Genomic DNA, 23479 nt, shown 5'->3' with positions numbered 1-23479 from the left:
GAGCTCTCTCTCTCGGGTTCTGGTAACTGGCAGGTCTCATCAGTGGGAGCTAGGCGAGAAATACCTTGAGGTCTCATCAGTGGGAGCCAGGCTAGAAATACCAGGATTTTAGTAATACAGTGCTTATAAGTATTTTACCAGAACAAGTTACCATAAGGTGTTTTAACCTTATTAAATAAAAATCTCAGGAGGAGATATCAATGTAGAAAGTATTTTACCTTGGATATAATAAATGTTAAAAATTCCAAGCAATTTTAAACCTGGTTTTACTCCATTTCCCAAGTAAACAAACAAGTCAAGTTTGCACCTGCAAGTGATGCAAGTCTAGCTGATCCTACAGGTAGTGCAAGACCAAGGCAACTCGTGGTAAAGGTGGCATAAGCTCTGATCACTAATCTTAATAGTTACCCTTAATGCCAAAACACATCTCCAAGAAGGGGATGTATGATGTTTTGTATTAAAGGTAAGGGGCCACTATCCAGACCGGTTTCGACCTTTATTGAGGTCTCATCAGTGGGAGCCAGGCTAGAAATACCAGGATTTCAGTAATTCAGAGCTTATAAGTATTTTACCAGAACAAGTTACTATAAGGTGTTTTAACCTTATTAAATAAAAATCTCAGGAGGAGATATCAATGTAGAAAGTATTTTACGTTGGGTAGCCTGGATCCCACTGATGAGACCTCAATAAAGGTCGAAACCGGTCTGGGTAGTGGCCCCCTACCTTTAATACAAAACAACATACATCCCCTTCTTGGAGATGTGTTTTGGCATTAAGGGTAAATATTAAGATTAGTGATCAGAGCTTATGCCACCTTTACCACGAGTTGCCTTGGTCTTGCACTACCTGTAGGATCAGCTAGACTTGCATCACTTGCAGGCGCAAACTTGACTTGTTTGTCTGTTTGCTTACTTGGGAAATGGAGTAAAACCAGGTTTAAAATTGCTTGGTATTTTTAACATTTAGAGGCTGTCAGAATCAGATCTTCACTTTACGACAAATAGTTGAGAAAGCATGAGAATATAACAGAGATCTGTATTTAAGTTTTGTCGATGTGGAAAAGGCATATGACAAGGTTCCAAGAGAGAAGCTATTCAATACGCTACAGTTATATGGTGTCAGTGGGGCATTATATCAAGCAATACTTAGTCTTTATTTGAGTTGTAAGTCAGCAGTTAGAATTGAAGGAAGTGCAGGAAGATGGTTTAATGTTAAATCTGGTGTGAGACAAGGATGTACATTATCCCCCTCTGTTATTCATTATCTATATGCATCACATTATGAAGGAAAGTGGTATTAAACATGATATCAAAATTGGAGATGTTAATGTCAGCTCTTTGCTTTATGCGGACGATGTTATACTTCTAAATAAATCCACTACAAGTCTGCAAGATTCTCTGACTGAATTGAATAACTGTTGTAAGAGATATGGTATTGAAGGTCAGCAATAAAAAGACAAAGACAATGAAAATAGGCAGAAACATTGAAAATGTCAACTGTGTTGTGAATGGAGAACCTCTGGAACAAGTGAAACATTTCAGTTACTTAGGCATGATTTTTACTGAAGATGGTAAATTAAATATAGAAATAGACAACAGAATTAGCAAAGCTGGTATGGTAGGAAGTCAATTGAATAAAGCCATATGGAATAGGAGAGAAATTAGTCGGAACACTAAATTAGCTGTATACAGGACAGTGTTCAAACCAGTTTTAACTATGGATCTGAGAGCTGGGTCAGAAGTAAAACACTTGACCAAAGACTAGAGACCGCAGATATGAGAGTCCTGAGAAAGATTATAGGCGTGAACAGATGGCATCAATGGCAATATCATATTAAAAACGAGGATATTAGGAAAGAACTTCACATTGTCAACATCGAGGAATGCGTTAGCAGAGCTAATCTCAGGTGGTATGGTCACTTAAACAGAATGGACGAAGAAGAAAGATTAGCAAAACAAGTGTTCTCTGCCAGGTTGGCAGCAAAATGACCCAGAGGAAAACCAAGATATAGGTGGATTGATACGGTACAAAGTGCCTTAGATGATAGAAATATAAGATCTGATAATGTTGGAGTCTTGACAAGTAACAGACTGATTTGGAGGAAAATTGTAGATCGGAAGTTAGTAATGATGTTTTTTTTTTTTTTTTTGTCATGTAGTACTATCATATCCTGTACACCCCTTGAGGGTACATGTCAGGAATTTGATGATGATGATGAATTATAATAAAGTGTGTGGGTAGCCAGGAGCAGTACCTTAGTAGGAAAAGCTGTGTAGTCAAATAATCAGCAGTTCCTGAGATATAGTTGGTAATCACCTAAGAAGCTCCTATCAGACTACATCACCTGAACTAAGAAAATAAATTGCTTGGAAGTTAAATGAATATCTGCATAAAAAGAGCACATTCTGTGTTGTGAAAAAAGTGATATTGAGATCTCAGAGCAATATAAATCACAAACTAGGAAAACGGTGTCAGAGGCAGAATCCATGGAAAGTACTTAGTTGAACAGAGAGAAATTTGAGAGCACTTCATTGCTGCATAGAAAGTTAAATGAAGACAGACCATGGAAGAATAACAGACCCGATACCTACTCTAAAACTCTGAGTTTGAATCCATCATCATCATCAAATTCTTACCATGTACCCTCAAAAGGTGTACAGAATATGATAGTACAACATGAAAAATTTACATCATTACTAACTTCCTATCTACAATTTTCCTCCAAATCATTCTCTTACTTGTCAAGACTCCTACATTATCAGATCTTATATTTCTATCGTCTAAGGAACTTCGTATCGTATCAATCCACCTATATCTTGGTCTTCCTCTGGGTCGTTTTCTTGCCAACCTGGCAGAGAACACTTGCTTTGCTAATCTTTCCTTGCACATTCTGTTTAAGTGACTATACCACCTGAGATTAGCTCTGCTAATGCATTCCTGGATGCTGACAATGTGAAGTTCTTTCCTAATATCCTTGTTTTTAATATGATGTTGCCATTGATGCCATCTGTTCACGCCTACAATCTTTCTCAGAACTCTCATATCTGCGGTCTCTAGTCTTTGGTCAAGTGTTTTACTTCTGACCCAGCTCTCAAGTCCATAAGTTAAAACTGGTTTGAACACTGTCTTGTATACAGCTAATTTAGTGTTCCGACTAATTTCTCTCTTATTCCATATGAATTTATTCAATTGACTTCCTTCCATACCAGCTTTGTTGATTCTCTTGTCTATTTCCATCTTTAATTTACCATCTTCATTAAATATCATGCCTAAGTAGCTGAAATGTTTTACTTGTTCCACAGGTTCCCCATTCACAACACAGTTCATATTTTCAACAATTCTGCCTATTTTCATTGTCTTTGTCTTTTTATTGCTGACCTTCATACCATATCTATTACAACAGTTATTCAATTTAGTCAGGGAATCTTGCAGAATTGTAGCAGATTTATTTAGAAGTATAACATCGTCCGCATAAAGCAAATTATTCAATTGACTTCCTACCATACCAGCTTTGTTGATTCTCTTATCTATTTCCATCTTTAATTTACCATCTTCACTAAAAATCGTGCCTAAGTAGCTGAAATGTTTTACTTGTTCCACAGGTTCCCCATTCACAACACAGTTGATATTTTCAACAATTCTACCTATTTTCATTGTCTTTGTCTTTTTTTTGCTGACCTTCATACCATATCTATTACAACAGTTATTCAGTTTAGTCAGGGAATCTTGCAGACTTGTAGCAGATTTATTTAGAAGTATAACATCGTCCGCATAAAGCAAAGAGCTGACATTAACATCTCCAATTTTGATGTCATGTTTAAGACCACTTTTCTTCATAATGTAATCCATATAGATAATGAATAACAGAGGGGATAATGTACATCCTTGTCTCACACCAGATTTAACATTAAACCATCTTCCTGCACTTCCTTCAATTCTAACTGCTGACTTACAACTCAAATAAAGACTAAGTATTGCTTGATATAATGCCCCATTGACACCATATAACTGTAGCGTATTGAATAGCTTCTCTCTTGGTGCCTTGTCATATGCCTTTTCCAGATCGACAAAACTTAATAGAGATCTTTGTTATATTCCCATGATTTCTCAGCTATTTGTCATAAAGTGAAGATCTGATCCTGACAGCCTCTATTTGGCCTGAATCCAGCTTGTTCTTCACCAAGCTTTTCTTCCACAATTCTTCTCAACCGTTTCTCAAGTATACTTGCACAAATCTTACCAGGAACACTCAGTAGGGAAATTCCTCTGTAATTCTCACATTCAGTTTTTATTTCTCCGTTTTATATATAGGTACTCTGAGAGCTCTACTCCAATCATCTGGAATTAGTCCCTCTGTCCAGGCCTTCTGAACTATGCAGTGCAGTCACTGTAAGACTTGTATACCACCATACTTAAGCATTTCTGGTTGAATATCATCTACTCCTGCTGCCTTTCCACATTTCAAGCCTTTGATGACTTTTTCTACTTCAAGTAGTTTGAATCCAAAATTTTGTATATTTTAGTGATTACAAAAAGTTAAATAGCATCAATTTTAACTACTTATTTATCTTTAATATTAGTGCTCTGTTTATTGTCATATCTGCAATTCTAACAATAAACATAATATTTCAATTTGGACTTTGAAAATACTTAACTTTGTGTTAAACTGTGTAATGTTCATGATTTAAAGAAATTTATTGCCCAAGTTAACATTTAGTTGATAAAGATGATTTTCTTGACATTTAAAATCAAGCTTAACAAAAATAAACTTGGGGGGGGGGGCGGAAATTTTTTCTCCAAACTACTTCGTTTTTTTTTTTAATTTTCAAACTTATTTCTTAAGTGTGAAAATTTTCTTAATTTATAAAGTTGATAAAAGAATAAATAGATTTTAAAAAAATAAATATCCCAAAGAAATAAAAAATTTGAATTTTCGAAGGCCAATGTAAACTCAGGAGCTTAATGCATTAAACATTCAAAAGAAGTAGTATATGTGTGTAGCTCAGTGGAAGTGACTCTTGCAACCTCTGTGCTAGGCCATCCAAAGGTAGACTTCAGTTCAAGTTGCCAACTGGAGGAACTTTTTCTAAGCCTATCTTCGACTGGTTCCCGAGTTAGTCGATCTTTGGCATTGGCAAGCAGGTTTTTTCTCCAGGAAACAAGGGTTTTTTGTCTGTAAACTCAAAAAAATCGACCGTAGAACCCACATTATTTCTGACTGTAACATCCTATTAGAGTTAGGCACCAAGAGATGACAGCAGTTGTTTGCCCATCTCTTTGTTGGTTGCTGCTTATAATTAGTGCTAGTCATGGGCCAGCTGTCTTTGATTGGCTGCTGGTGGAGATTGAACTGCCCACTTAATCTCCAAAAACTAGAAAGGGTTAAAAGGCATCTTATTTTTATAAGAAGTATTATTATTACATTAACTCTCCTGGAGTTAGAGAAAGGTTGATACTATTAACATTAATATTATATAGTATATATTATATAAGAAGTATACAAATATTACAAATGTCCACAGGCTTTTAGAGGAAAATTCTTTCTGACTGCAACATATCTATTATACTGAAACCTGAAGTCGTTCACACTCTTAGCATTTGCAGCACATTCAGGCAGTGCATTTTGCTCACACATCACTATTGAAATAAAAAAAATACTCTTTGCATTCTTATTCACTGCATCTTAGTGCAATTTTCATTGATAGCCTCTAGTTCTAGTCTCTTCCTTTTGTTTCATCATCTGAAAAATCTTGCTTGTATCCATCCAGTAAATATCTCTCAACAGTTTAAACACCTCAATCATATCACCCCTTCCCTTCTATCTGCCAAACTGCAGATGAACTGACTTATTTTATTCTCATAGCTAACATTCCAGTCCTGAAATAATTTTTTTTTCAACTGCCTCTGCATCCTATCCAAAGTGTCTTCACCCCTTCAGGCCCCTGTGACCAGATTTCAAAACATAGCAGGTCAAAATGTCCTGATCATGGCAAGGCCTTACGCATTACCATTCATGGAGGCATTGGATTCCACTGATTCTTTGAATCATTGCCATTTGATCTCTGCAAATTAATGTTCATAATATTGCAGCAATCCTGTGAATTTGTAACATTCTCGTTACATTTCTCAACATCCTATTCTTCCTCTAGTAAGAGAGAGAGTATGTTTTCTCATATACAGATCCCAGAAATCAAGAACTTACACTTAGCAACATCAAATTGGCATCCCTGTTCTAGCTCACTTTTTCAGCTTATCCTCTTGAAAGGCCATCACATCAGCACTTCACTTAATAACCTTCCCCAACTTCACATCATCTGCAGTTAACTGAATATCTCTCTGAATTCTATTAGCATTATCATTGATATAAAAGTTTAACAATAATGGTCCTAGTACATAGCCTTGTGTAACCCCACAAGTAACTTTTCTTCTCCCTTATATTGATCCTCCAGGCACAATCCTTGGATATCTATTAGACAGCCAATCCACTCCACCAACCCTATATCTAAATCCATATATTGCAGCTTAAATATCAGCTTATGTGGCACCCTATCAAATGTTTTTGCAGAATCCAAAAATATTATAGCATATACATTTCCCTTATCAATCACTCTTATTGCCAGGGCTACAGAAATCCACTTGCCCATTTGCTGCAGGTGAGTTAGCAGAAAAAATTGGTGAGCAAACATTCAACTTCATTCTAAATGTATTGCCTTATTTTCAATGCATATTTACACATATTTTCACTTGAAAACATCTCATTCACTATCAAGTTATTTGATCGTGGGCTGCCACCACTGAATATAATAAAGAAGTTTTATTTTCAAATTTTCATTTATTTCACTGACATCTGCAATGTTCCCAACACCTTGTTTAACCTTAAGTAGATATTCAGTAGAATTGGCATAAGTTTTTATTTTCACAATTCACAACATAAATTAGTTTAATGTAATTATATACTTAACCATACATGATGAGAAAGCTTTTTTTAATAGGGTTATTTTAAAAAAAATGACAGTTACCTTGCAAAGACTAACCAGAGACCTGATCACATGATTGACATTACATCATGAAAAGTTAGCCTATCTCCATTGTTAGCATTGATCATTTTCTGTTATGTTTGCAAACTTTATTATTTGACTTTCATATTGATTCATTTAATGAATATGTCATATAAATTCACCCTTCATTATAGACAATAAATGGAAGAAAATGCACTACTTTTTAGTTTGGGGAAATGCAATACTGAGCATGAAGTTATAGGACCATAAAATGTTAAAAAACTGGAGAACCATGCTTTCAAGCCACATAGCTTAAGGTACACCACTGGTCACCACAAAGCTGTATTATATAATGTATAAAAAATATCCTGGAATGAACTGCTGACAGAAATTCTAAATTATCACAAGATTTTTGAGGGCTTTAGTTCAATTTTCACAAAAGAATATGGCAACAGAATAGACCAGAAATCTCCCTGGAAACATCTCTAGCTGCTTTCCAAAGAAAGATGGATTCTAAAACGTTTGAACCTGAAGTGCCTGTTTATAAAGCTAAATTTGATAAACCATTTACTGACTTCAAAAACTTCCTAGGGCCCAGTAGTAGAACAGTGTCAAAATGACATGAAATATAAAGAATTTGTGTCAGTTACTGGTGATGGTTAAACAAAAATCAGTTAAGGAAAACAAAGACTCCAGTAGCTGGTCTTCTAGATATGTCTACAAATATTGCAAATGAAGAGAATCTCATCCATTATATGAGATGCATGAATCAAAAATGGAAGAGGCATTTGTTTACATAATTCCTCTCCAAAAATCAGATGCAGTATTTTGAGAGAGTGCAATAAACAAGTTCTTCTTGTCATGGAAGACTGTAATTGGTTGGCAGGTCGTGGAACAGAAGTAGTGAAATATGTTGGGGGGGGGGGGGATGTGCTAATGGCAAGATTAAATACACATGCCAAGTCTTACAAATTATTGCATATAATTTGAATTTGGCTGTTTTAAATTCTATTCAAAATGCTCTTCACACACACACACACACACCTTTTACTACAATTCATACAACGGGTAAGCGAAATTTTTTGTGGCCAATAGATTAAGTGGTATTTCTGGAGTCCTGCTTATTTCTTTGTTATAAAAGTTAACAAGAATGTCCTTCAACAAATCCTTGCTGACTTTCACAAATAATATCCTCGTTCATTCTAATAAATTATGGAGACAACTACTGTGTTATGGTAATAACTTCAGTTTAATATAAACCAAAATAATTGCTCAGTGTTTCGATCTTCATATTAAGGTCATCATCTGGGGGGTGCACACACGCGTGTGTGTGTACTGTATATACAAACATACATTTAGATAAATTAAAGATACCAAGAAATTATATACTTGGTTTAATCTTTTATCCAAGTGTAAGCAAACAAAGTTTGTATCTGAAATATAATCAGGACAGGGCAACTTGTATATAGAAGCTAATGACTTCACATCACTTGCCTTAGTATCCCATAATGCAAAACACATATCCTTACGGGTATGTATAATGCTATGCATTATGGGAAGGGTCACTACCCAGACTGGTTTTGACCTTTATTAGGGTCGAAACACAACCAGAGAAATTGTGCATTAAACACTTTATCAACCATCTGATATTTTTAATCCGATGCAGAGATAATGAAATTGTTCCAAAGTTCATTAAAATCAAGCAAGCATTCCATTCAACCAAAGCTAACAGAATTAGCTATTTTGAGAGAAAGGATTGCAACCACTAGATCAGAACTAGCACAGATAAGCCAAGATACACTTACTCTTCACAATGAGTTAGCCACATTGCTTCCGTCTGACCTTTGGATTAACATTGACAGTATTACATACAACAAAGCTACATGATTTCTGACCAAAAGAAATGTAATTTAATTTAAAAATTTAATGTACTACTTCAAGAAAAAGTAAAACAAAGAAAACATCTAGATCACTCCAAAGTAGTAATTAGCCTTTCTTCAAGAGTCCTATCAAGAACTGGGGAGAGAGAAAAAAAAAACTACTTTTGAAAGGTTTCAACTTTGCTTTAACGCCACGCCACATCCCGAAAATTGATATCATAGCTCAAATTGAGAAAGGAATACGAAATCTACCTGGAGATGCATCGGATCTCATCTGCATACAAAGTACAGCATTACTATTACAAAGCAAATTACCACCCAGGAACTTACCATACAAGGAATCCACAGCCCTCAAATAACTAAAATCAGACAAAAACGTCATTACAATTAAGGCGGATAAAGGGAATGCGACGGTAGTCATGAACTCAGAGGATTATAACAAAAAAATGAAAATTCTTCTTGAAGAGTCTAATACCTATACACCCTTACACAGAGATCCCACTTGGTGAGCTCACAATAAAACCAATGATCTAATTAAAAATATACCCAATTATACTGAAGAACTAAAAAGAACTCTACAATCAAAATATAAATATACAAAAAAAAAATATAATTCCTAACAGTATTGAGTGATAAAATCTGACAAGTCACCATCAGCATCATAATGCTTTATTTGTTCTATTATTTTATTATTAATAACTATTTTACTTCTTATTGGAGTAAAAAACTAAAACAATGGCATTTTGTAGAGTTTGTCCACAAAATGCCATTGTTTTAGTTTTATCTGTGGATATTTTCATTCCAAACTGTTCTATTACAATGTTTAAATTATATATTGCTCTTTGTAAATTGTCTTCGTTATCTGATATTATTTCCTGATCTTCTGCAAATAATAGCATATTTATTTTGTTGTTCTGGGAAATTTCTATACCTGGATTATTTAAGGTGTTTCACTGTATTAATATTTCATTAATATAAATATTAAAAGTTGGAGACAGAGGACAAACTTGTCTTACTAGTACTTTTCAGACATTTTTTTCATTAATTTTTATTTTTATTTCATTAACTTTGTATATATTCAATATTGCATGTAGTAAATTATTAGGTATATTTATTTTTTTGTAATATTTCAAACAGTATATCTCTTACTTTGTCAAATGCTTTTTCATAATTTATAAACAAAAGATGAGTTTCTAAGTTAAATTCCCTTCTTTTCTCTATAAGTAGCTTTAAACAAAAAGATGCATCCATTGTAAAATATCCTTTTCTAAATCCATTTTGGCATTCTAATAATATTTTTTTTACTGTATATTTTCAATTTTTCATTAAGTATTCTACTATACATTTTTAGCAGGTTTTGTTTTATTCCCCTTTTTAAATATAGGTATTACTATACTTGTATTCCATGCTATTGTCCATTTGTATGTTTTATTTAAAAATTTTAACAATCTCTGAGGAAATTTTTTTCCAGCAAATTTATAATGTTAAGAATTTATTCCATCTTCTCCTGCCGATTTACTAATTTTTATTTTACTTAGGTTGTTGTTTAATTAATTCTTTCATTGTTATTATATCATTTAAAGCATTACAAGTGATAAGATTAATTGCAAGAAAATTGTTGAACTAGTAATTGTTGTGTAATACTGATGATATCCTGTGCACCCCCCTTCAGGATATATATATATATCAGGAAATCGATGATGATGGATCTAAGCGTATCAGAAATAAAACAACTAATCAAGGAGAGGAGACCACATATCAGTTCTGAAAAAAAAAAAAGGGGGGGTGAGGTGAAAAGGTGGCATCAATAGCATAATCATATCAAAAATGAAGGTATGGAGAAGGGACTTGATATTCTTAGCATTTAGGAATGTGTAAGCAAAGCTAATTTTGGGTGATGTATTCATTTAGACAGAACTGAAAAAGAAAGACGTCAGCATTGTTAGCATTCAAAGAATGTGTGAGCAGAGCTAATCTAAGGTAGCATGGTCACTTGAATAGAATGAAAGAGGAAAGGTTGGTAAAACAGGTGTTTGATGTTAAGATAGTAGGGGGAAAGGTGATGACAGGAGAAGACCTAGAGGAAGATCAAAATATAAGGTTTGATGATATTGGTGTCCTTGTGTAGTACTATCATAGTATCCTGGTGGTATGTCTGGCATCAGTAAATTGATGCCAGAGATGTATTAAAGAACCTGATTCAAATATAGTAGTTGTGAATGTGCCACTATCTTATCCATTCCAAGAGCAGGATATTTTGCTGTTCAGGAATCGTGCATCTGCTAAGACTCAAGACGGAGCACTGTTAACCCACTCCTTGCTAGCACATGGAGCATCTGTGCAAATATCTCGTCCAGTAAATTCCAATTACTATAATACTTTATCTGCAATGTCCTCACTTCTTCATTCTTTCTTTCCTTTCCTTGGAACAGTTCTTTTTCACATGGTTTCCCCAACCACCATAACCTACAAAAAACATATCATTAGCTTTCTTCTTTTCTTGAATCATTTGCAAACACACAGCACTGATATGGTGTGGTGTACTACAAAAAAAAAAAATAAATAACACATCTGCTCTCCAACTTTTTGGTTGGAGAGCAGGTACATCAACCACTCATTCAACCAGGTCAGCAAATTGTTGGTGTATGTTTTGACAGGGATCTTACATGACATAGAAAATGTCATGTAAGATCTTGGGGAAACTTCTGAAGATGATGCAGTCTGAAGGAAAAACATGATCACTTGAGTGAACATGTTTTTCCTTTTATTTTTCTTCTAAGATGAAATAATGAACTCTGCAGAGTTAATCATGAATGCCTTGCTTGTATCTTCCAAAATGGTCTGAAGAGAAAATTGCAAATCATTTACACATTTTTTACACAAAATATTGTTTGTAAGAAGTCTACAAAATCAAGTGCCTGATTCTAATGATATGAAAAGTTTTTGGATGCCATAGAAAAGATAGGTAAATATTTATTTTAGTAACCAATCATTTCGAGCATATATTTCTTATGGGCTGGTGCATTTTCATCTTGGAAGGCTACTTACCACTTACTCTACACTCTGTAGAGTATTTGTGGCTCATCTCAGTTTTTTTGTTGTTATCAAATTGTTGGGGATTGATAAATTTATTGTATTTTTTTATCAAAATAGTTCCAGCTCTTTGACCTTATCACATTATTTATGCCATTGTGGCTATAAGAACCAACTTCCTAATAAGGGACATTGTTTTGCTTTGTGTTTTCATCTTTATATCCAGTACCATTGTATTGTAAAAGATGACTGTATAAAAATTGTCTTTATAAAGTCTGGCATTTGTAGAAATTAAATTGTGTTGGAAATGTTCATTTGTCGCTAATTTCATTTCATATCATTACTCTATATTACTAGGAACATCTGGTCATCACCTCGATTTTGCTCCTCATTCTCACCTCTCATCTTCATACCATGGCCAACCACTTATTCCTTTCTCAGGTAATCATTGAGAAATATTAAAAATAGCATAACTCACATTTATGATTTAAAAATAATTTAGTCACTGGAGGGGAAAAATCCTCTAGTGAACTAAGTTAATAGATTTGTTTTTACTTTTATCAACACTCATTTTTCATCTTTTCTTTATATGTGCAATAGGTTTTAGTTCTAAATGATGGCATTGTAAAGTAGTAGAGAGAGAGAAGGCGGCATATATTTTCGGAAACTGAACAGATACATAGCCATGTTTACAAAAAAAAAAAAAAAAAAAAAAAAAAAAAAAAAATGGAGGTGACATCCAAGAACTAGATGAGCACATACTTACTCTCTTATAGTCCTGTTTATATAACTGCCATCTCCTCAATTTTTTATCCATTTTTCTAGTCAGTACAGTCTTCTCAACCAACTTCTCAAGATTTTGTTAAACTGCAGAGCAGTTGTTATACTTAGTTTAACTAAGGCTTGTTCACAAGTTTCTTCTGTGTTCTTTTACTGTGTTCTCCAGATATTGTCTGTGAAATTCATCTCCCCTTCAGAATGGTTGATTGTGTTTAAATAAAACTAATTCTCACTCTATGAGCATTGTCACTAACAGTAGTACTGTTTGTCTTGCATAATTTTATGAAACTGTTATTCAGAAATTTCATATATATATATTTGGCTCATTTCCTTGTTGTTGTTCTTTATCTGGTAAGCACTCTTGAGGATGATGTGGAATGTGCTTTTTGTTGGAAAGTCCTGGGTTCAAATCGCACCTATGATAAGAGAAAATTTTTATAAATTTTTTTTTTACTTGCAAGGGAATTAGCTGATATCTCACAGATGTGGCAGGGTTATTGCACTTGATAATTTTGGTTTTTATTCAAAACAGATGGACCGACATAGAACATATTCATTTCTGAGATTGTGAATATTCTTGAGCACATATTTGCATTAAAAAAATCTGCTGAAACAGCTTTTAAACAAGTTTGAATTTTGCACACTTGTGGAAACTTCTATTATGAATATTATTCAGTTATGCCAAAGCACTTCTCAGTCTTCTTCAGCCAGCTAGAGGAAGATATTTGCACTTTTGCTATAGCAGAAGAAATCTCCTAACCTGTGTGTCACATGGTTAGTGTCTTTTTGGGAATAGTAAAAGTACTGGGAAGTGTACATGCTGATCATAAGTCAAAAATTGCATGAAATCACCAGAAAGTGAGACTAATCAGTGAATAATGAAGCCACATTGAGTGATAAAATACCATAAGAATATCATGAACAGTTGACATGTCAGGCATGAGTTGTTATGCTGAATGTTTGTTGAATATTGAAGTATTAGGGGAAAGTTCTCTTTTCACCTCTGTCACATTTTTATGACATTTTTAAATGGAAAAGTGTGCTTGAGAATATTCAAGCTTGGAAGTGAATATGTTCTATGCCGGTCTGTCTGGTTTGAAACAAAATTATCAAGTGGAATAGCTCTGCCACCCCTGTGAGTTCTAAATTCTCACAGTAGACAAAACAAATACAGGAAAAAACATATTTGTCATCAAATCTTATACATGCTGAGAACAGCCACTAAAGTCTAATGGGCCTCACTTGGGGATGAATCCACCAGATTGAATGGAAGATAAATCCAACACGGATTCCTGCTTTAAAAAAAAAAAAAAAAAAAAAAAAAAAAAAAAAAAAAAAAAAAAATCGGTAATATGTGTTTAAACATCTCATTAGGAGAGAAGAAAAGGAGAGAGAGAGAGAGAGAACTGATATTCATTATACATATAACAAATATTGGGTGCCATATGTATATCATCTCACCCCTATTTTGAAAAATATCATGTAATAGCTAAATTTTGAAAGAATGGTGAAGATGATAAAATACTGACCAAGATTTTCAGCAAAACATAATTTATGTCATTATATGGTTAAACTTGAATTGGAGTGGGGGGAGATATGATTTTTTAAATTAAAATTCTAAAACACGATAAGTCCGCAAAAAAAGTTAGAAATAATGGACTTGTGGATTTAGTTACCCCATCCATAATTTACACCAAACCATGCAATAATAGCTTGGCTTGAACTATAAAGCATTGAGAGGTTTTGTTCTTGTTTCATACTAACTTTTAAATCCATTTCCTCAGTGGAAAATTGAGGAAATGGATTTCAAAGTACAAATTGAGTTGAACATAAAGTTACAGAAATGTAAAATCAGTTTAAACTTTAATTGTTCTTACAGGCATTTTGACCAGGACCATACTAAAAAGTACAGTAAAAACTCCAGGTTATTGGGACTGATTAATTGATCTTTGCAGTTCAAAATTAAATTTTAATTTCCATTCTACGTATAAGTAATTAATTACCTTGTTACAGTAAAACACATAATATTGTTTTTAATAATTTTAGTGCATCAGCACAATGAGATTCCAGAAGTTATGCTGTATATCTTGTTTTTTGCTTAATTGATTACCCATATCACCTATTAAGTGGGGACATAAGTGGGAACAACCCAGTAAAAGAAGCAATACCATACAGTCAATGCTTTTGTATGGGTTGCACTACTTTCAAATATATAGTGCAAAAATTAATTTAAATCTTTTAACCATCATGTTAAAAAGAAAGAGTGGTCTCACAATTCAAGAAGAAAAAGTTATCTTTAATGAGAAAATAAAATGCCCAAGAACAAACAGCTCATGACTTAATAAAAAAAATAAAAGGTAAAGTAATTGAATTTGCCAGTGTTTCTGATAGTGCTTCCAATATGCTGAAATGAAAAACACTTGTTTTCATGTTATTTTGTGGATTAATTGGGGATTTGATTATCTGAGGAAGTTCATTTACTTACATTCCAGATAATCAGGAGCCTGCTATATGCAATATTGAGAAATATGAAAACAGAGTTTCACCATATTAGTAATATTTTGACTGAATTTGAATTTTTGGTTGGACTTAATCTGCATTGTTTCTCTTTGCCGTATATGCAAAAAGGATAGTGGCTTTTTTTGCAATTCCAAAGATTGTAAAAAGGAAGTTGTTCATGGTACATTAATAGTGTAGACAGACAAAACATTGAGGAGAGAGGAGAAACAAGTAACTTGTTAATGCTCTATTTGATGACCTGCAACTTTAAGAAAATATGTGAGTGGGTGGAGTGTGTTCCAAAGGACAGCAGCAATAGGAATGATCTGGAGAAAAGTTTTGAATAGTGACACACGTTTCAAGATTCAAAAGAGTAGGGACAAGTATTGGTGTCAGTTCCGATGAACAGTTTAGAACTATTTTAGAAAATGCAAGCAACAGAAACTGAAAGAATAAATTGATGAGAGACTTGTCATTAACTAAATTAATTAATTTAGTTATTCTCTACTGTACTAAGTCAAGTATTTTTAAGGGAGTTCTTAGGGCACTACTACCCCAAATATTCAGTGGTTAGATAGATTTGCGATTTGTATAGAGTTAAGAGCTATTCAATAGTTAAGTAATGCCTTGAGCAAAATAGGAAATCTAATTTATTGGAAGCATTGAGGAAGTGGTATGTATAACATAATCCCAGGAGTGATTGGAGGTTATAGTAATCTCAATAAACTAATCTTATCTTATTGATATGCGATGTTTTCAAAAATAAGACTGAAAATAGAAACAGGATTGAGTTTGACTACCATTGAAATAAACATGATTATGAGCATCCCAGTGAAAACTAGTTTGGAGATCAGAATGGAGGATCGTAGAGTTGTTATTTTGGAAGTTATGGTGATTTGTCAAATGAGAAAGATGAGTGCAGTATACTGTCATCAACAAAAATATATTACAGTTGCAGTCAACTGGAGAAGTTCACTGATATATAGTAGGAAGAGAGTAGTTGACAAAAACAAGTGGAACTCCTGCATTAGTTGCAAAGTGTGAGGATATTCCATATGATGGGAGCCTACTTAGTAGGCATTTGTCCACAGGTAATTATTTGAGCAAGAAGAATCCCTGGTGGAATCCATATTAGTTTATTCATTAAAAGGTTTCTAATCATGTTCCTTCCAGTAACAGTTTAAGTCCTATTCATTCTTCTTCATACTGAGCTTTTCTTCTAACCTACATCTCCATCTCTATTTCTCACTGTCTTTAGTTGTTCTATTTTCCAGACCACCATCACTGGAATTTAATACCATGAATATCTGGAAACACTACTTGGCTTCCGCTTTGGTGAAGTTGAAGATCCTGGGTTGGTGCATCCAAGATTCAATTGGTAAGCAAGTTTGTGTGTATTTGTCATTTGGGGCTGCAGCGATCTCCTTCCCTGTAGTGACTTTGGGAAAATCAAGGCTTTCATTAGTGCAGGCAATGTTTCTATACTGATAGCCCAGCATCTCAGTATGGCTTTGTGTCAGGTTGTGAGCATTGATTCTTATTCATAAAACACCTTAAAAGGAGCCTGACAATTTTCTAGCCAGAATTAATGCCGTTCAAGTCATCCATTGTATTGGCAAATGTCCTATTGAAAAAATTTCACTGTTCATTGAGAAGGGTGTAGAGTTGGCTTGATTGTGAAGCCAGAAAACTTGCTTGCCAAAACATTGAAAAATATTCAGAGCTGCTTTCATGTAACATCATAGGGATGGGGAAATACTTATAATAGTATTTCCACCTTATAAAACTATTATTATTATTATTGTTGTTGCACATTCCATGGAAATGGCAGATTTCTGGGCGGTTCGGTTCATTCAACTGATAACATATCATACCAAATCTTAACACTCCTTGCATTAACAACACATCCTAGTAATATGTTCCATTCACTGAAAATTCTCCATATAAAAATTCTACTCCTCATACCGTTCTTCACCACACTCTTACATAACTTCTAGGGATGACGGATTTTCCTCTATTACCTTCTACTCTTTTTATAATCTAATCTGGATTAATTTGATAAAATCCTCTCACTAACTTAAATATCACTATCATATCACCTCTTTTTCTCCTATCCCCTTTTCTTCAACCTCTCTCCATAGCCAGCATTTCAAAGTCCTGATCTTGTCTTAGTCATTCATCTCTGGACCCTCTCCAGTGTTTCCACATCACACTAAAAATCAGGTGACCAGATTTGAGCAAAATAGTCTGTGGTCTGGCCAGTGCTTTATACAGTGAAAAATATTGAAAAATATTCAGAGCTGCTTCCATCATAGGGATGGGGAAATACTTATAATAGTATTTCCACCTTATAAAACTATTATTAATTGTTGCACGTTCCATGAAAATGGCAGATTTGTGGGAGGTTTGGCTCATTCAACTGATAACATATCAACCACTTGCTTATCCCTACATGTTTGAGTACTTCTTATCATAGTAGCACTATGATGTGCAGCCTTTGCAACACTAGCAATAATGTCCTCTAAACTTTAGTCTACTGTCAACCATCACTCCCAAATCTTGAATCCACTTACTGCAGTACAGCACCGTCAATATAATACACAGTCCTATATTTCTACACTCCAGAATGCAATACCTTGCACTTATTAATATTAAAACTACAACCCCACTCTTTTGTCCAAGTAAAAAAGTCTATTCAAATCTTCCTGAAGAGAATTAACATCAGCAGTGTTACTTATAATTCTTCCCAACTTTACATCATCAGCAAACAATTAAAAATCCCTACTCAGTCCACACGATATATCATTTACAAACAAGTTACACAACAAGGGTCTAAGAACAGAACCATGGGGCCATGCCACTGTTTACCCTCCTTTTTGAAGCACTGCTCCATTGTACACAACCTGCTGGTATTGTTCAGAGACCCAATCTCTTATCTATCTAACCAATAATCAATATACCATCTATTCCCATGGAGTGTAATATAGCATAGTGGGATTTTTCATCATCCCAGGTGAGTTAAGCTCTGATTAATAGATCAGTGTATGTGTGTCAGCTATTAAATGCATAATAGTAATAATATACAATAATAATACACAGAAGTCGATCTGATTCCAATAGTACACATCATCACATTCATTAATAGCTGTTCTTTCATGTAGAAAAGTCCCACTTAGATGTTTGCATCTATCAGGATGAAGGGAAATTTCTCTCTGTTCAAAAAGGACTTAAAGGATCCAATGCACCTTCTCTTTAACCAGATCAATCCTTAAACACTGTAGATGTGTAGTTGCTGATGCAAAAGCAACTGCCAGTAATACTCCTGGGGAAATTTTTGTCAAAGCATCAGCAATGTTTTTTTATTTCTCTAAGATCCTCACCCACTAAATTTTGTTCTCTTTGAACAGTATGAAGATTACAGCAGGTCATTCACAAAACTAGAGCTGAAAGCTGCTTTGCTTAAATATCATGTATCTGCATCACCAATTGTGAGATGGCTAAACTTCTTTTATCATCTGCCACTGGTCAACTGCTCTACCTATTGAAACAATTTTCTGTGAAAATATGTTTCTGGAAACCTGGCAAAAAGGCCATTATTGCACTTCCCAAACCAGGGAAGGATCCAAAAATTCCAATAAACTGTTCAGTTGCTCTGACCAACTCCTGCACAATCTTGGGAAAAAATTGTTACTCTACTCTTTTATAGTTCCTGGAAAGAATTGCTCTTTTTAAACCAGAACACAATCTGACTTTTGCAAACATCATTCAGCAGCTGATAATCTCATCAGAATAGAAACATTCACTAGAGATATTTTCCTAAAACACAAGCACTTGGTATCAGTTTTCTTTGTCATGGAAAAAACATATGATACTGCTGGGAGATTTGAAAGATCTACACAGCTTTGGTCTCAGAGGGAATGCCTCTTTTTACCAAGAATTTTTTTTTTATCCAACTGAATCTTCCAAGTCCAAATAAAAGCCATTTTCATTTGGATTTTGGTCTGTCTTCATACTGTTCCAAATCAATCCCTAGTGGAATGTGCAGTTGGCTTCCCAAACAGCATATCTGATGTGATCCTGCTAGAATGCAGCAACTTTACCGCTGAGCTGCACACCATAAAACCATATAAAATTGAAATGCTACTAAAGGTGCATTATCTATACAGACTTGCAGCTCTCTGCAGGCAATAAAAAGTCAGGTACACCTTTCAGTGTACCTGAGTTATGTAGTTATGCTTTATCCATCATGCTTATCCTTATCGAGTACTTTCATTTCGTCACTCAACTCAGTCATTATTTTAGTACTTCTAATAATATGCCTGAGCCCCACAATTCAGAAATTGAAAAACCAAATGTTAATGTGGTTTTTAAATTTGTTTTGAGCATAAATATCTATAATTGGATACAAATTGTATAGAGATTATATATGTAGTTGTATTTATAGACCATGTCTGCACGGTTAGCCTAGTAGCTGTGCGCTTTGTAACCATATGCCTGGGGAAGGATGTCCTAGGTTCGATTCCTGTCGGTGATGTGAGGAGCTGAAGGATCTTCCTCAGCCATAGCCAAGTTAGCCGGTCTTGGGCGTGGACAGTAGGCTTTTTTTTTCCCCAGTTTATCCTGGGGTTTTTCATCCTGCAAAGCAGGCAAACCAGCCTTGAGAACTCAACACTACAGGACATAGGATACACCAGGGTGTAGGGCTTGAACACCTTATCCTGTTAACGGTTTGAGGTCCGATGATTAATAAAACCCTCAACACCACAAGGTAAAAGGAGAGTATAAAGGAGATGAGATGAGATTTATAGACTGTGTGTGTGTATGTATTATTAATATGAGCTATTCCATGGAATCCTTAGACTCACCAAGGGAGACCTTAAACATCATGCCAAGCACTATCCAACATTTGTGCAGTATCTATCATACTTTGTATTGAATTCATTCAGTCATAGCAACTGCAACAGACTCTGGCAACATATTCCACTCTCCAATAACCCTTGCTGACTACTCTCTTGCTCAGTTTATAAGAATGGCCCCTAGTTCTTCTACTGCCAGATCTGTTCTCAAAAATTTCTTCTGTATTAATCTTGTAAAAACCCTTCAGTAATTTCTATGCATCAATCACCACTTTTCCACCTGTCAATCAATTTCTGTAACGCATAAATCTTCAACCTGACCTCAACTCTCGTTCCTCTTCCAAGTGACCATATCTGCATGCAGTAGTCAAGATGAGTTCTTACCAAGGCTTGATAAAGAGGTATAATAACCTGCTTGTCTCTCCTTATCAGAGTATTCTTCAGTAACCAAGTAATCCAATGAGCCTTTAGCCACTTTTGCAATGTGCCCGCTAAACTTTAACTCCTTATCTGCTAGCACTGCTAGGCTTCATCAATTTCCTGAAGTGAAGTATAGTTCCATCAATGTAATATACAGCTGGTAATCTTTTCACCCCAAAATGCACAACCTTACACTTTGCCATATTAAACTGACATCCATTCTCCTTTGCCCAGTCTTCCATTCTATCCAAATCATCCTGCAAAATTTTAACATATTGCTCTACCCAATTGTGCATCATCAACAAACAACTGAATAGTTTGTCTCAGGTCCTTTCCTATATCATTAATATATAAATTAAATAGTAGCAGTCCAGGAACAGGGCCCTGTGGCACACTACTAGTCATATGCCTTCTTTTGGACTGTACTCCTGAATAAACTACTCTGATATCTCTCCATCAACCATCTTATCCACTTCACCATCTTTATATCCATCCCCATGTGTTGCAGTTTATTGATTAGACTTCTATCTGGTATCCTGTCAAAAGCTTTTGCAAAGTACAGCAGTATCACTATGAACCCATTACCTTTATCAAACTCATATATTATAAAATGTAAGTTATTGAAGCATGACCTACCCTTCATAAAACAATGTTGCCCACATACAGAATCCCATTTCTGTTTAACCATTCCTGTATTTTGCTCTTGACCAACTCTCTAGTACCTTGATATTGGTCGGTAATTTACTATATCATGCTTTGAGCCTCCTTTAAGCAATGTAACTATTTTCCCTTCTTTCCACCCCCCGTTGGGACTAACGCAAAGCTGAGACTTAGATTAAACAATATGGTGAAAGGCACTGACAGTTCTCTAGCACGTTCTTGTAAAACTCAAACTGATATACCATCTAATACCATAGCTGTACTCACATCAAGGTTTTGTGATATGCTATACACTTCCATTTCATTTACCTCAGTTTCCATGTTAAGCCTTTGCTCTTGTTCTCTCGTTACTGCAATATCTCCACCTGGATGATATACTCTTGCAAAGTTGAAAGTTTATTTTTCACTAGGTTAGACTATAATAAATTTAGTTTAATCTTTTATCCCAGTGAGAGCAAACAAAGTTTGCGCCTGAAAATATCTTCAGGACTGAATATAGTGTTGTACTATCTTACCTGGGTAAGTAGTGTAACTCGTAGCAAAGGTGGAGCAAGCTACCAACGCTCCTATCCCAGTATCTCCTATAATGCAAAACACATCTCCTTGTGGATATGTATTCTGTTATGCATTAAGGGATTGGCCACTACCCAGACTAGTTTCGACCTTTATTGAGGTCTCTTCAGTGGAATCCAGGCCCAGAGTTGGAGATACCAGGCAGAAGCAGTAGCAAGGTCATCTTTACCTATAGGAGTTGCCAAAAGGTTTGCCACATTTTTTTTTTTTTTTTTTTTATTAAATTACTCTGGATTTAGAGAAAGATGTTGAAAGTTTATTTTTCACTAGGTTAGACTATAATAAATTTAGTTTAATCCTTTATCCCAGTGAGAGCAAGTTGCCTGGTGTTGTACTACTTACCCAGGTAAGATAGTACAACACTATATTCAGTCCTGAAGATATTTTCAGGTGCAAACTTTGTTTGCTCTCACTGGGATAAAGGATTAAACTAAATTTATTATACTCTTGCAAAGTGTTCACTTACTAATTCTACTGTTTTGACTGATTCAGTTTACCTCCCTTCCATTGGCATTCATTAAAATCCTGCCATAAACATTCTTCTCTTTACTTGCAACATACTGAAAGAACTCTTTAGGATTATCCTTGGCCTGTTATTTACTGCTCATGTGCCTCTGGTCACCTTTGCTTGAATTTCCTGCACAACTTTTTTTTTTTTTTTTTTTTTTTTTTTTTTTTTTTTTTTTTTTTCCCAGCTTAATGATGATATTCATTCATTGAACTTTCACTTGATTTATTCTTCTGATTCCAGGTATGCAGTATGCTATTATCTGCCTCAAACACTCTTTTACCACTTCTCATGCACTATCAACATCAAACCCTTACAGTTTCACATACCATGGCACTGATCCAAGCAGTTTCCTAAGCTTGTCATATTTACCAGTCCTGTAATTCCACATATACTGCCCTCTTAACTGAAAATTTCACACATTTAACCTCTTCCTAGGTCAATACCATATGTTTACTCTCACCAGCTGGTGGCAGTGTGGTCATATTGGTTATAGAAAAATTCTCTGATGCAATTTACTAGATCTAGCACTCTCCAACCCCTAGTATATTCCATCATATACTGCCTCAGGTAATTATCCCTTAGTAACTGCATTGTTTCCTTCCTCTCATGTGTCTTCTCCTCCTTCCAGTCTATGTTCCCATAGTTGAAATCCCCAATAATAAATATTCCCACCCTCCACTCATTGAGCTTGTTTGCCGATGCATACTATCCTAATTATCCTTTTCATCTCCTGGTTTATAGAAACATCCAACTGTATTGTTCTCTTGGCCACTCTCTCTCACACCAGATGGCCTCAGATGTGCTATTTTCACTGGCCTGTAGTTGGGCTCCTACTCTCTTTGGTTGCACATCAGTTATCATCAATAATACTCCTCTTCCATTCTTTCTCTCTATCCTTCTTGAACACACTATACCCTTCACATTTTGTCTAAACAATTATATCATCTTCTGTCAGTTATGTGTCACTACTGCCAATGGCCTTTGACCAGAATGAACTAATCAATGCCAAAACTCCTCCCCATTGTTCCAAATGCTCTTGGCATTAGTGTACATAAAGTGCAAAAGCCCCTTAGATTCACCACTATCCTGACACTTTATACTAACTATCCCATTCTGGTTTGTTACCAGCATTGTTAACTTAGGCATTTTGTGAAAATTTTTACACTCAACTGCCTCACTGATATCTGTTCAACTGTCCACCTCCCTTCCTTCCCCCAAAAAAAGCTCTAGTGTCCCTGATTTTTTGCATCCAATTTTACTTCATTGAAC

General features: G+C 34.9%; 1 protein-coding gene across 3 annotated transcripts in view; it reads left to right on the top strand.

Annotated features, from left to right (window-relative positions):
- Nucleotides 1-23479, top strand: part of LOC150107401 (uncharacterized) — a 384774-nt gene that overhangs the window by 341017 nt on the left and 20278 nt on the right. For 2 of the 3 annotated variants that reach the window (XM_090391268.1, XM_090391270.1), the window contains exon 15: nt 12269-12352. The exons of the other annotated variant lie outside the window; for it this stretch is intronic. In XM_090391268.1, coding sequence (XP_090247394.1) covers nt 12269-12352 — 84 coding nt within the window. The remainder of the gene's footprint in view (nt 1-12268; nt 12353-23479) is intronic. 3 annotated transcript variants of the gene reach the window in all.

This window comes from Typopeltis vanoorti, chromosome 4, assembly GCF_054136105.1.
Source record: "Typopeltis vanoorti isolate ZY-2024b chromosome 4, IOZ_Tvanoo_1.0, whole genome shotgun sequence".
Taxonomy (NCBI): domain Eukaryota; kingdom Metazoa; phylum Arthropoda; class Arachnida; order Uropygi; family Thelyphonidae; genus Typopeltis; species Typopeltis vanoorti.
The sequence above is the reverse complement of the archived record's forward strand: the minus strand, read 5'-3'. Positions and strand labels throughout refer to the sequence as shown.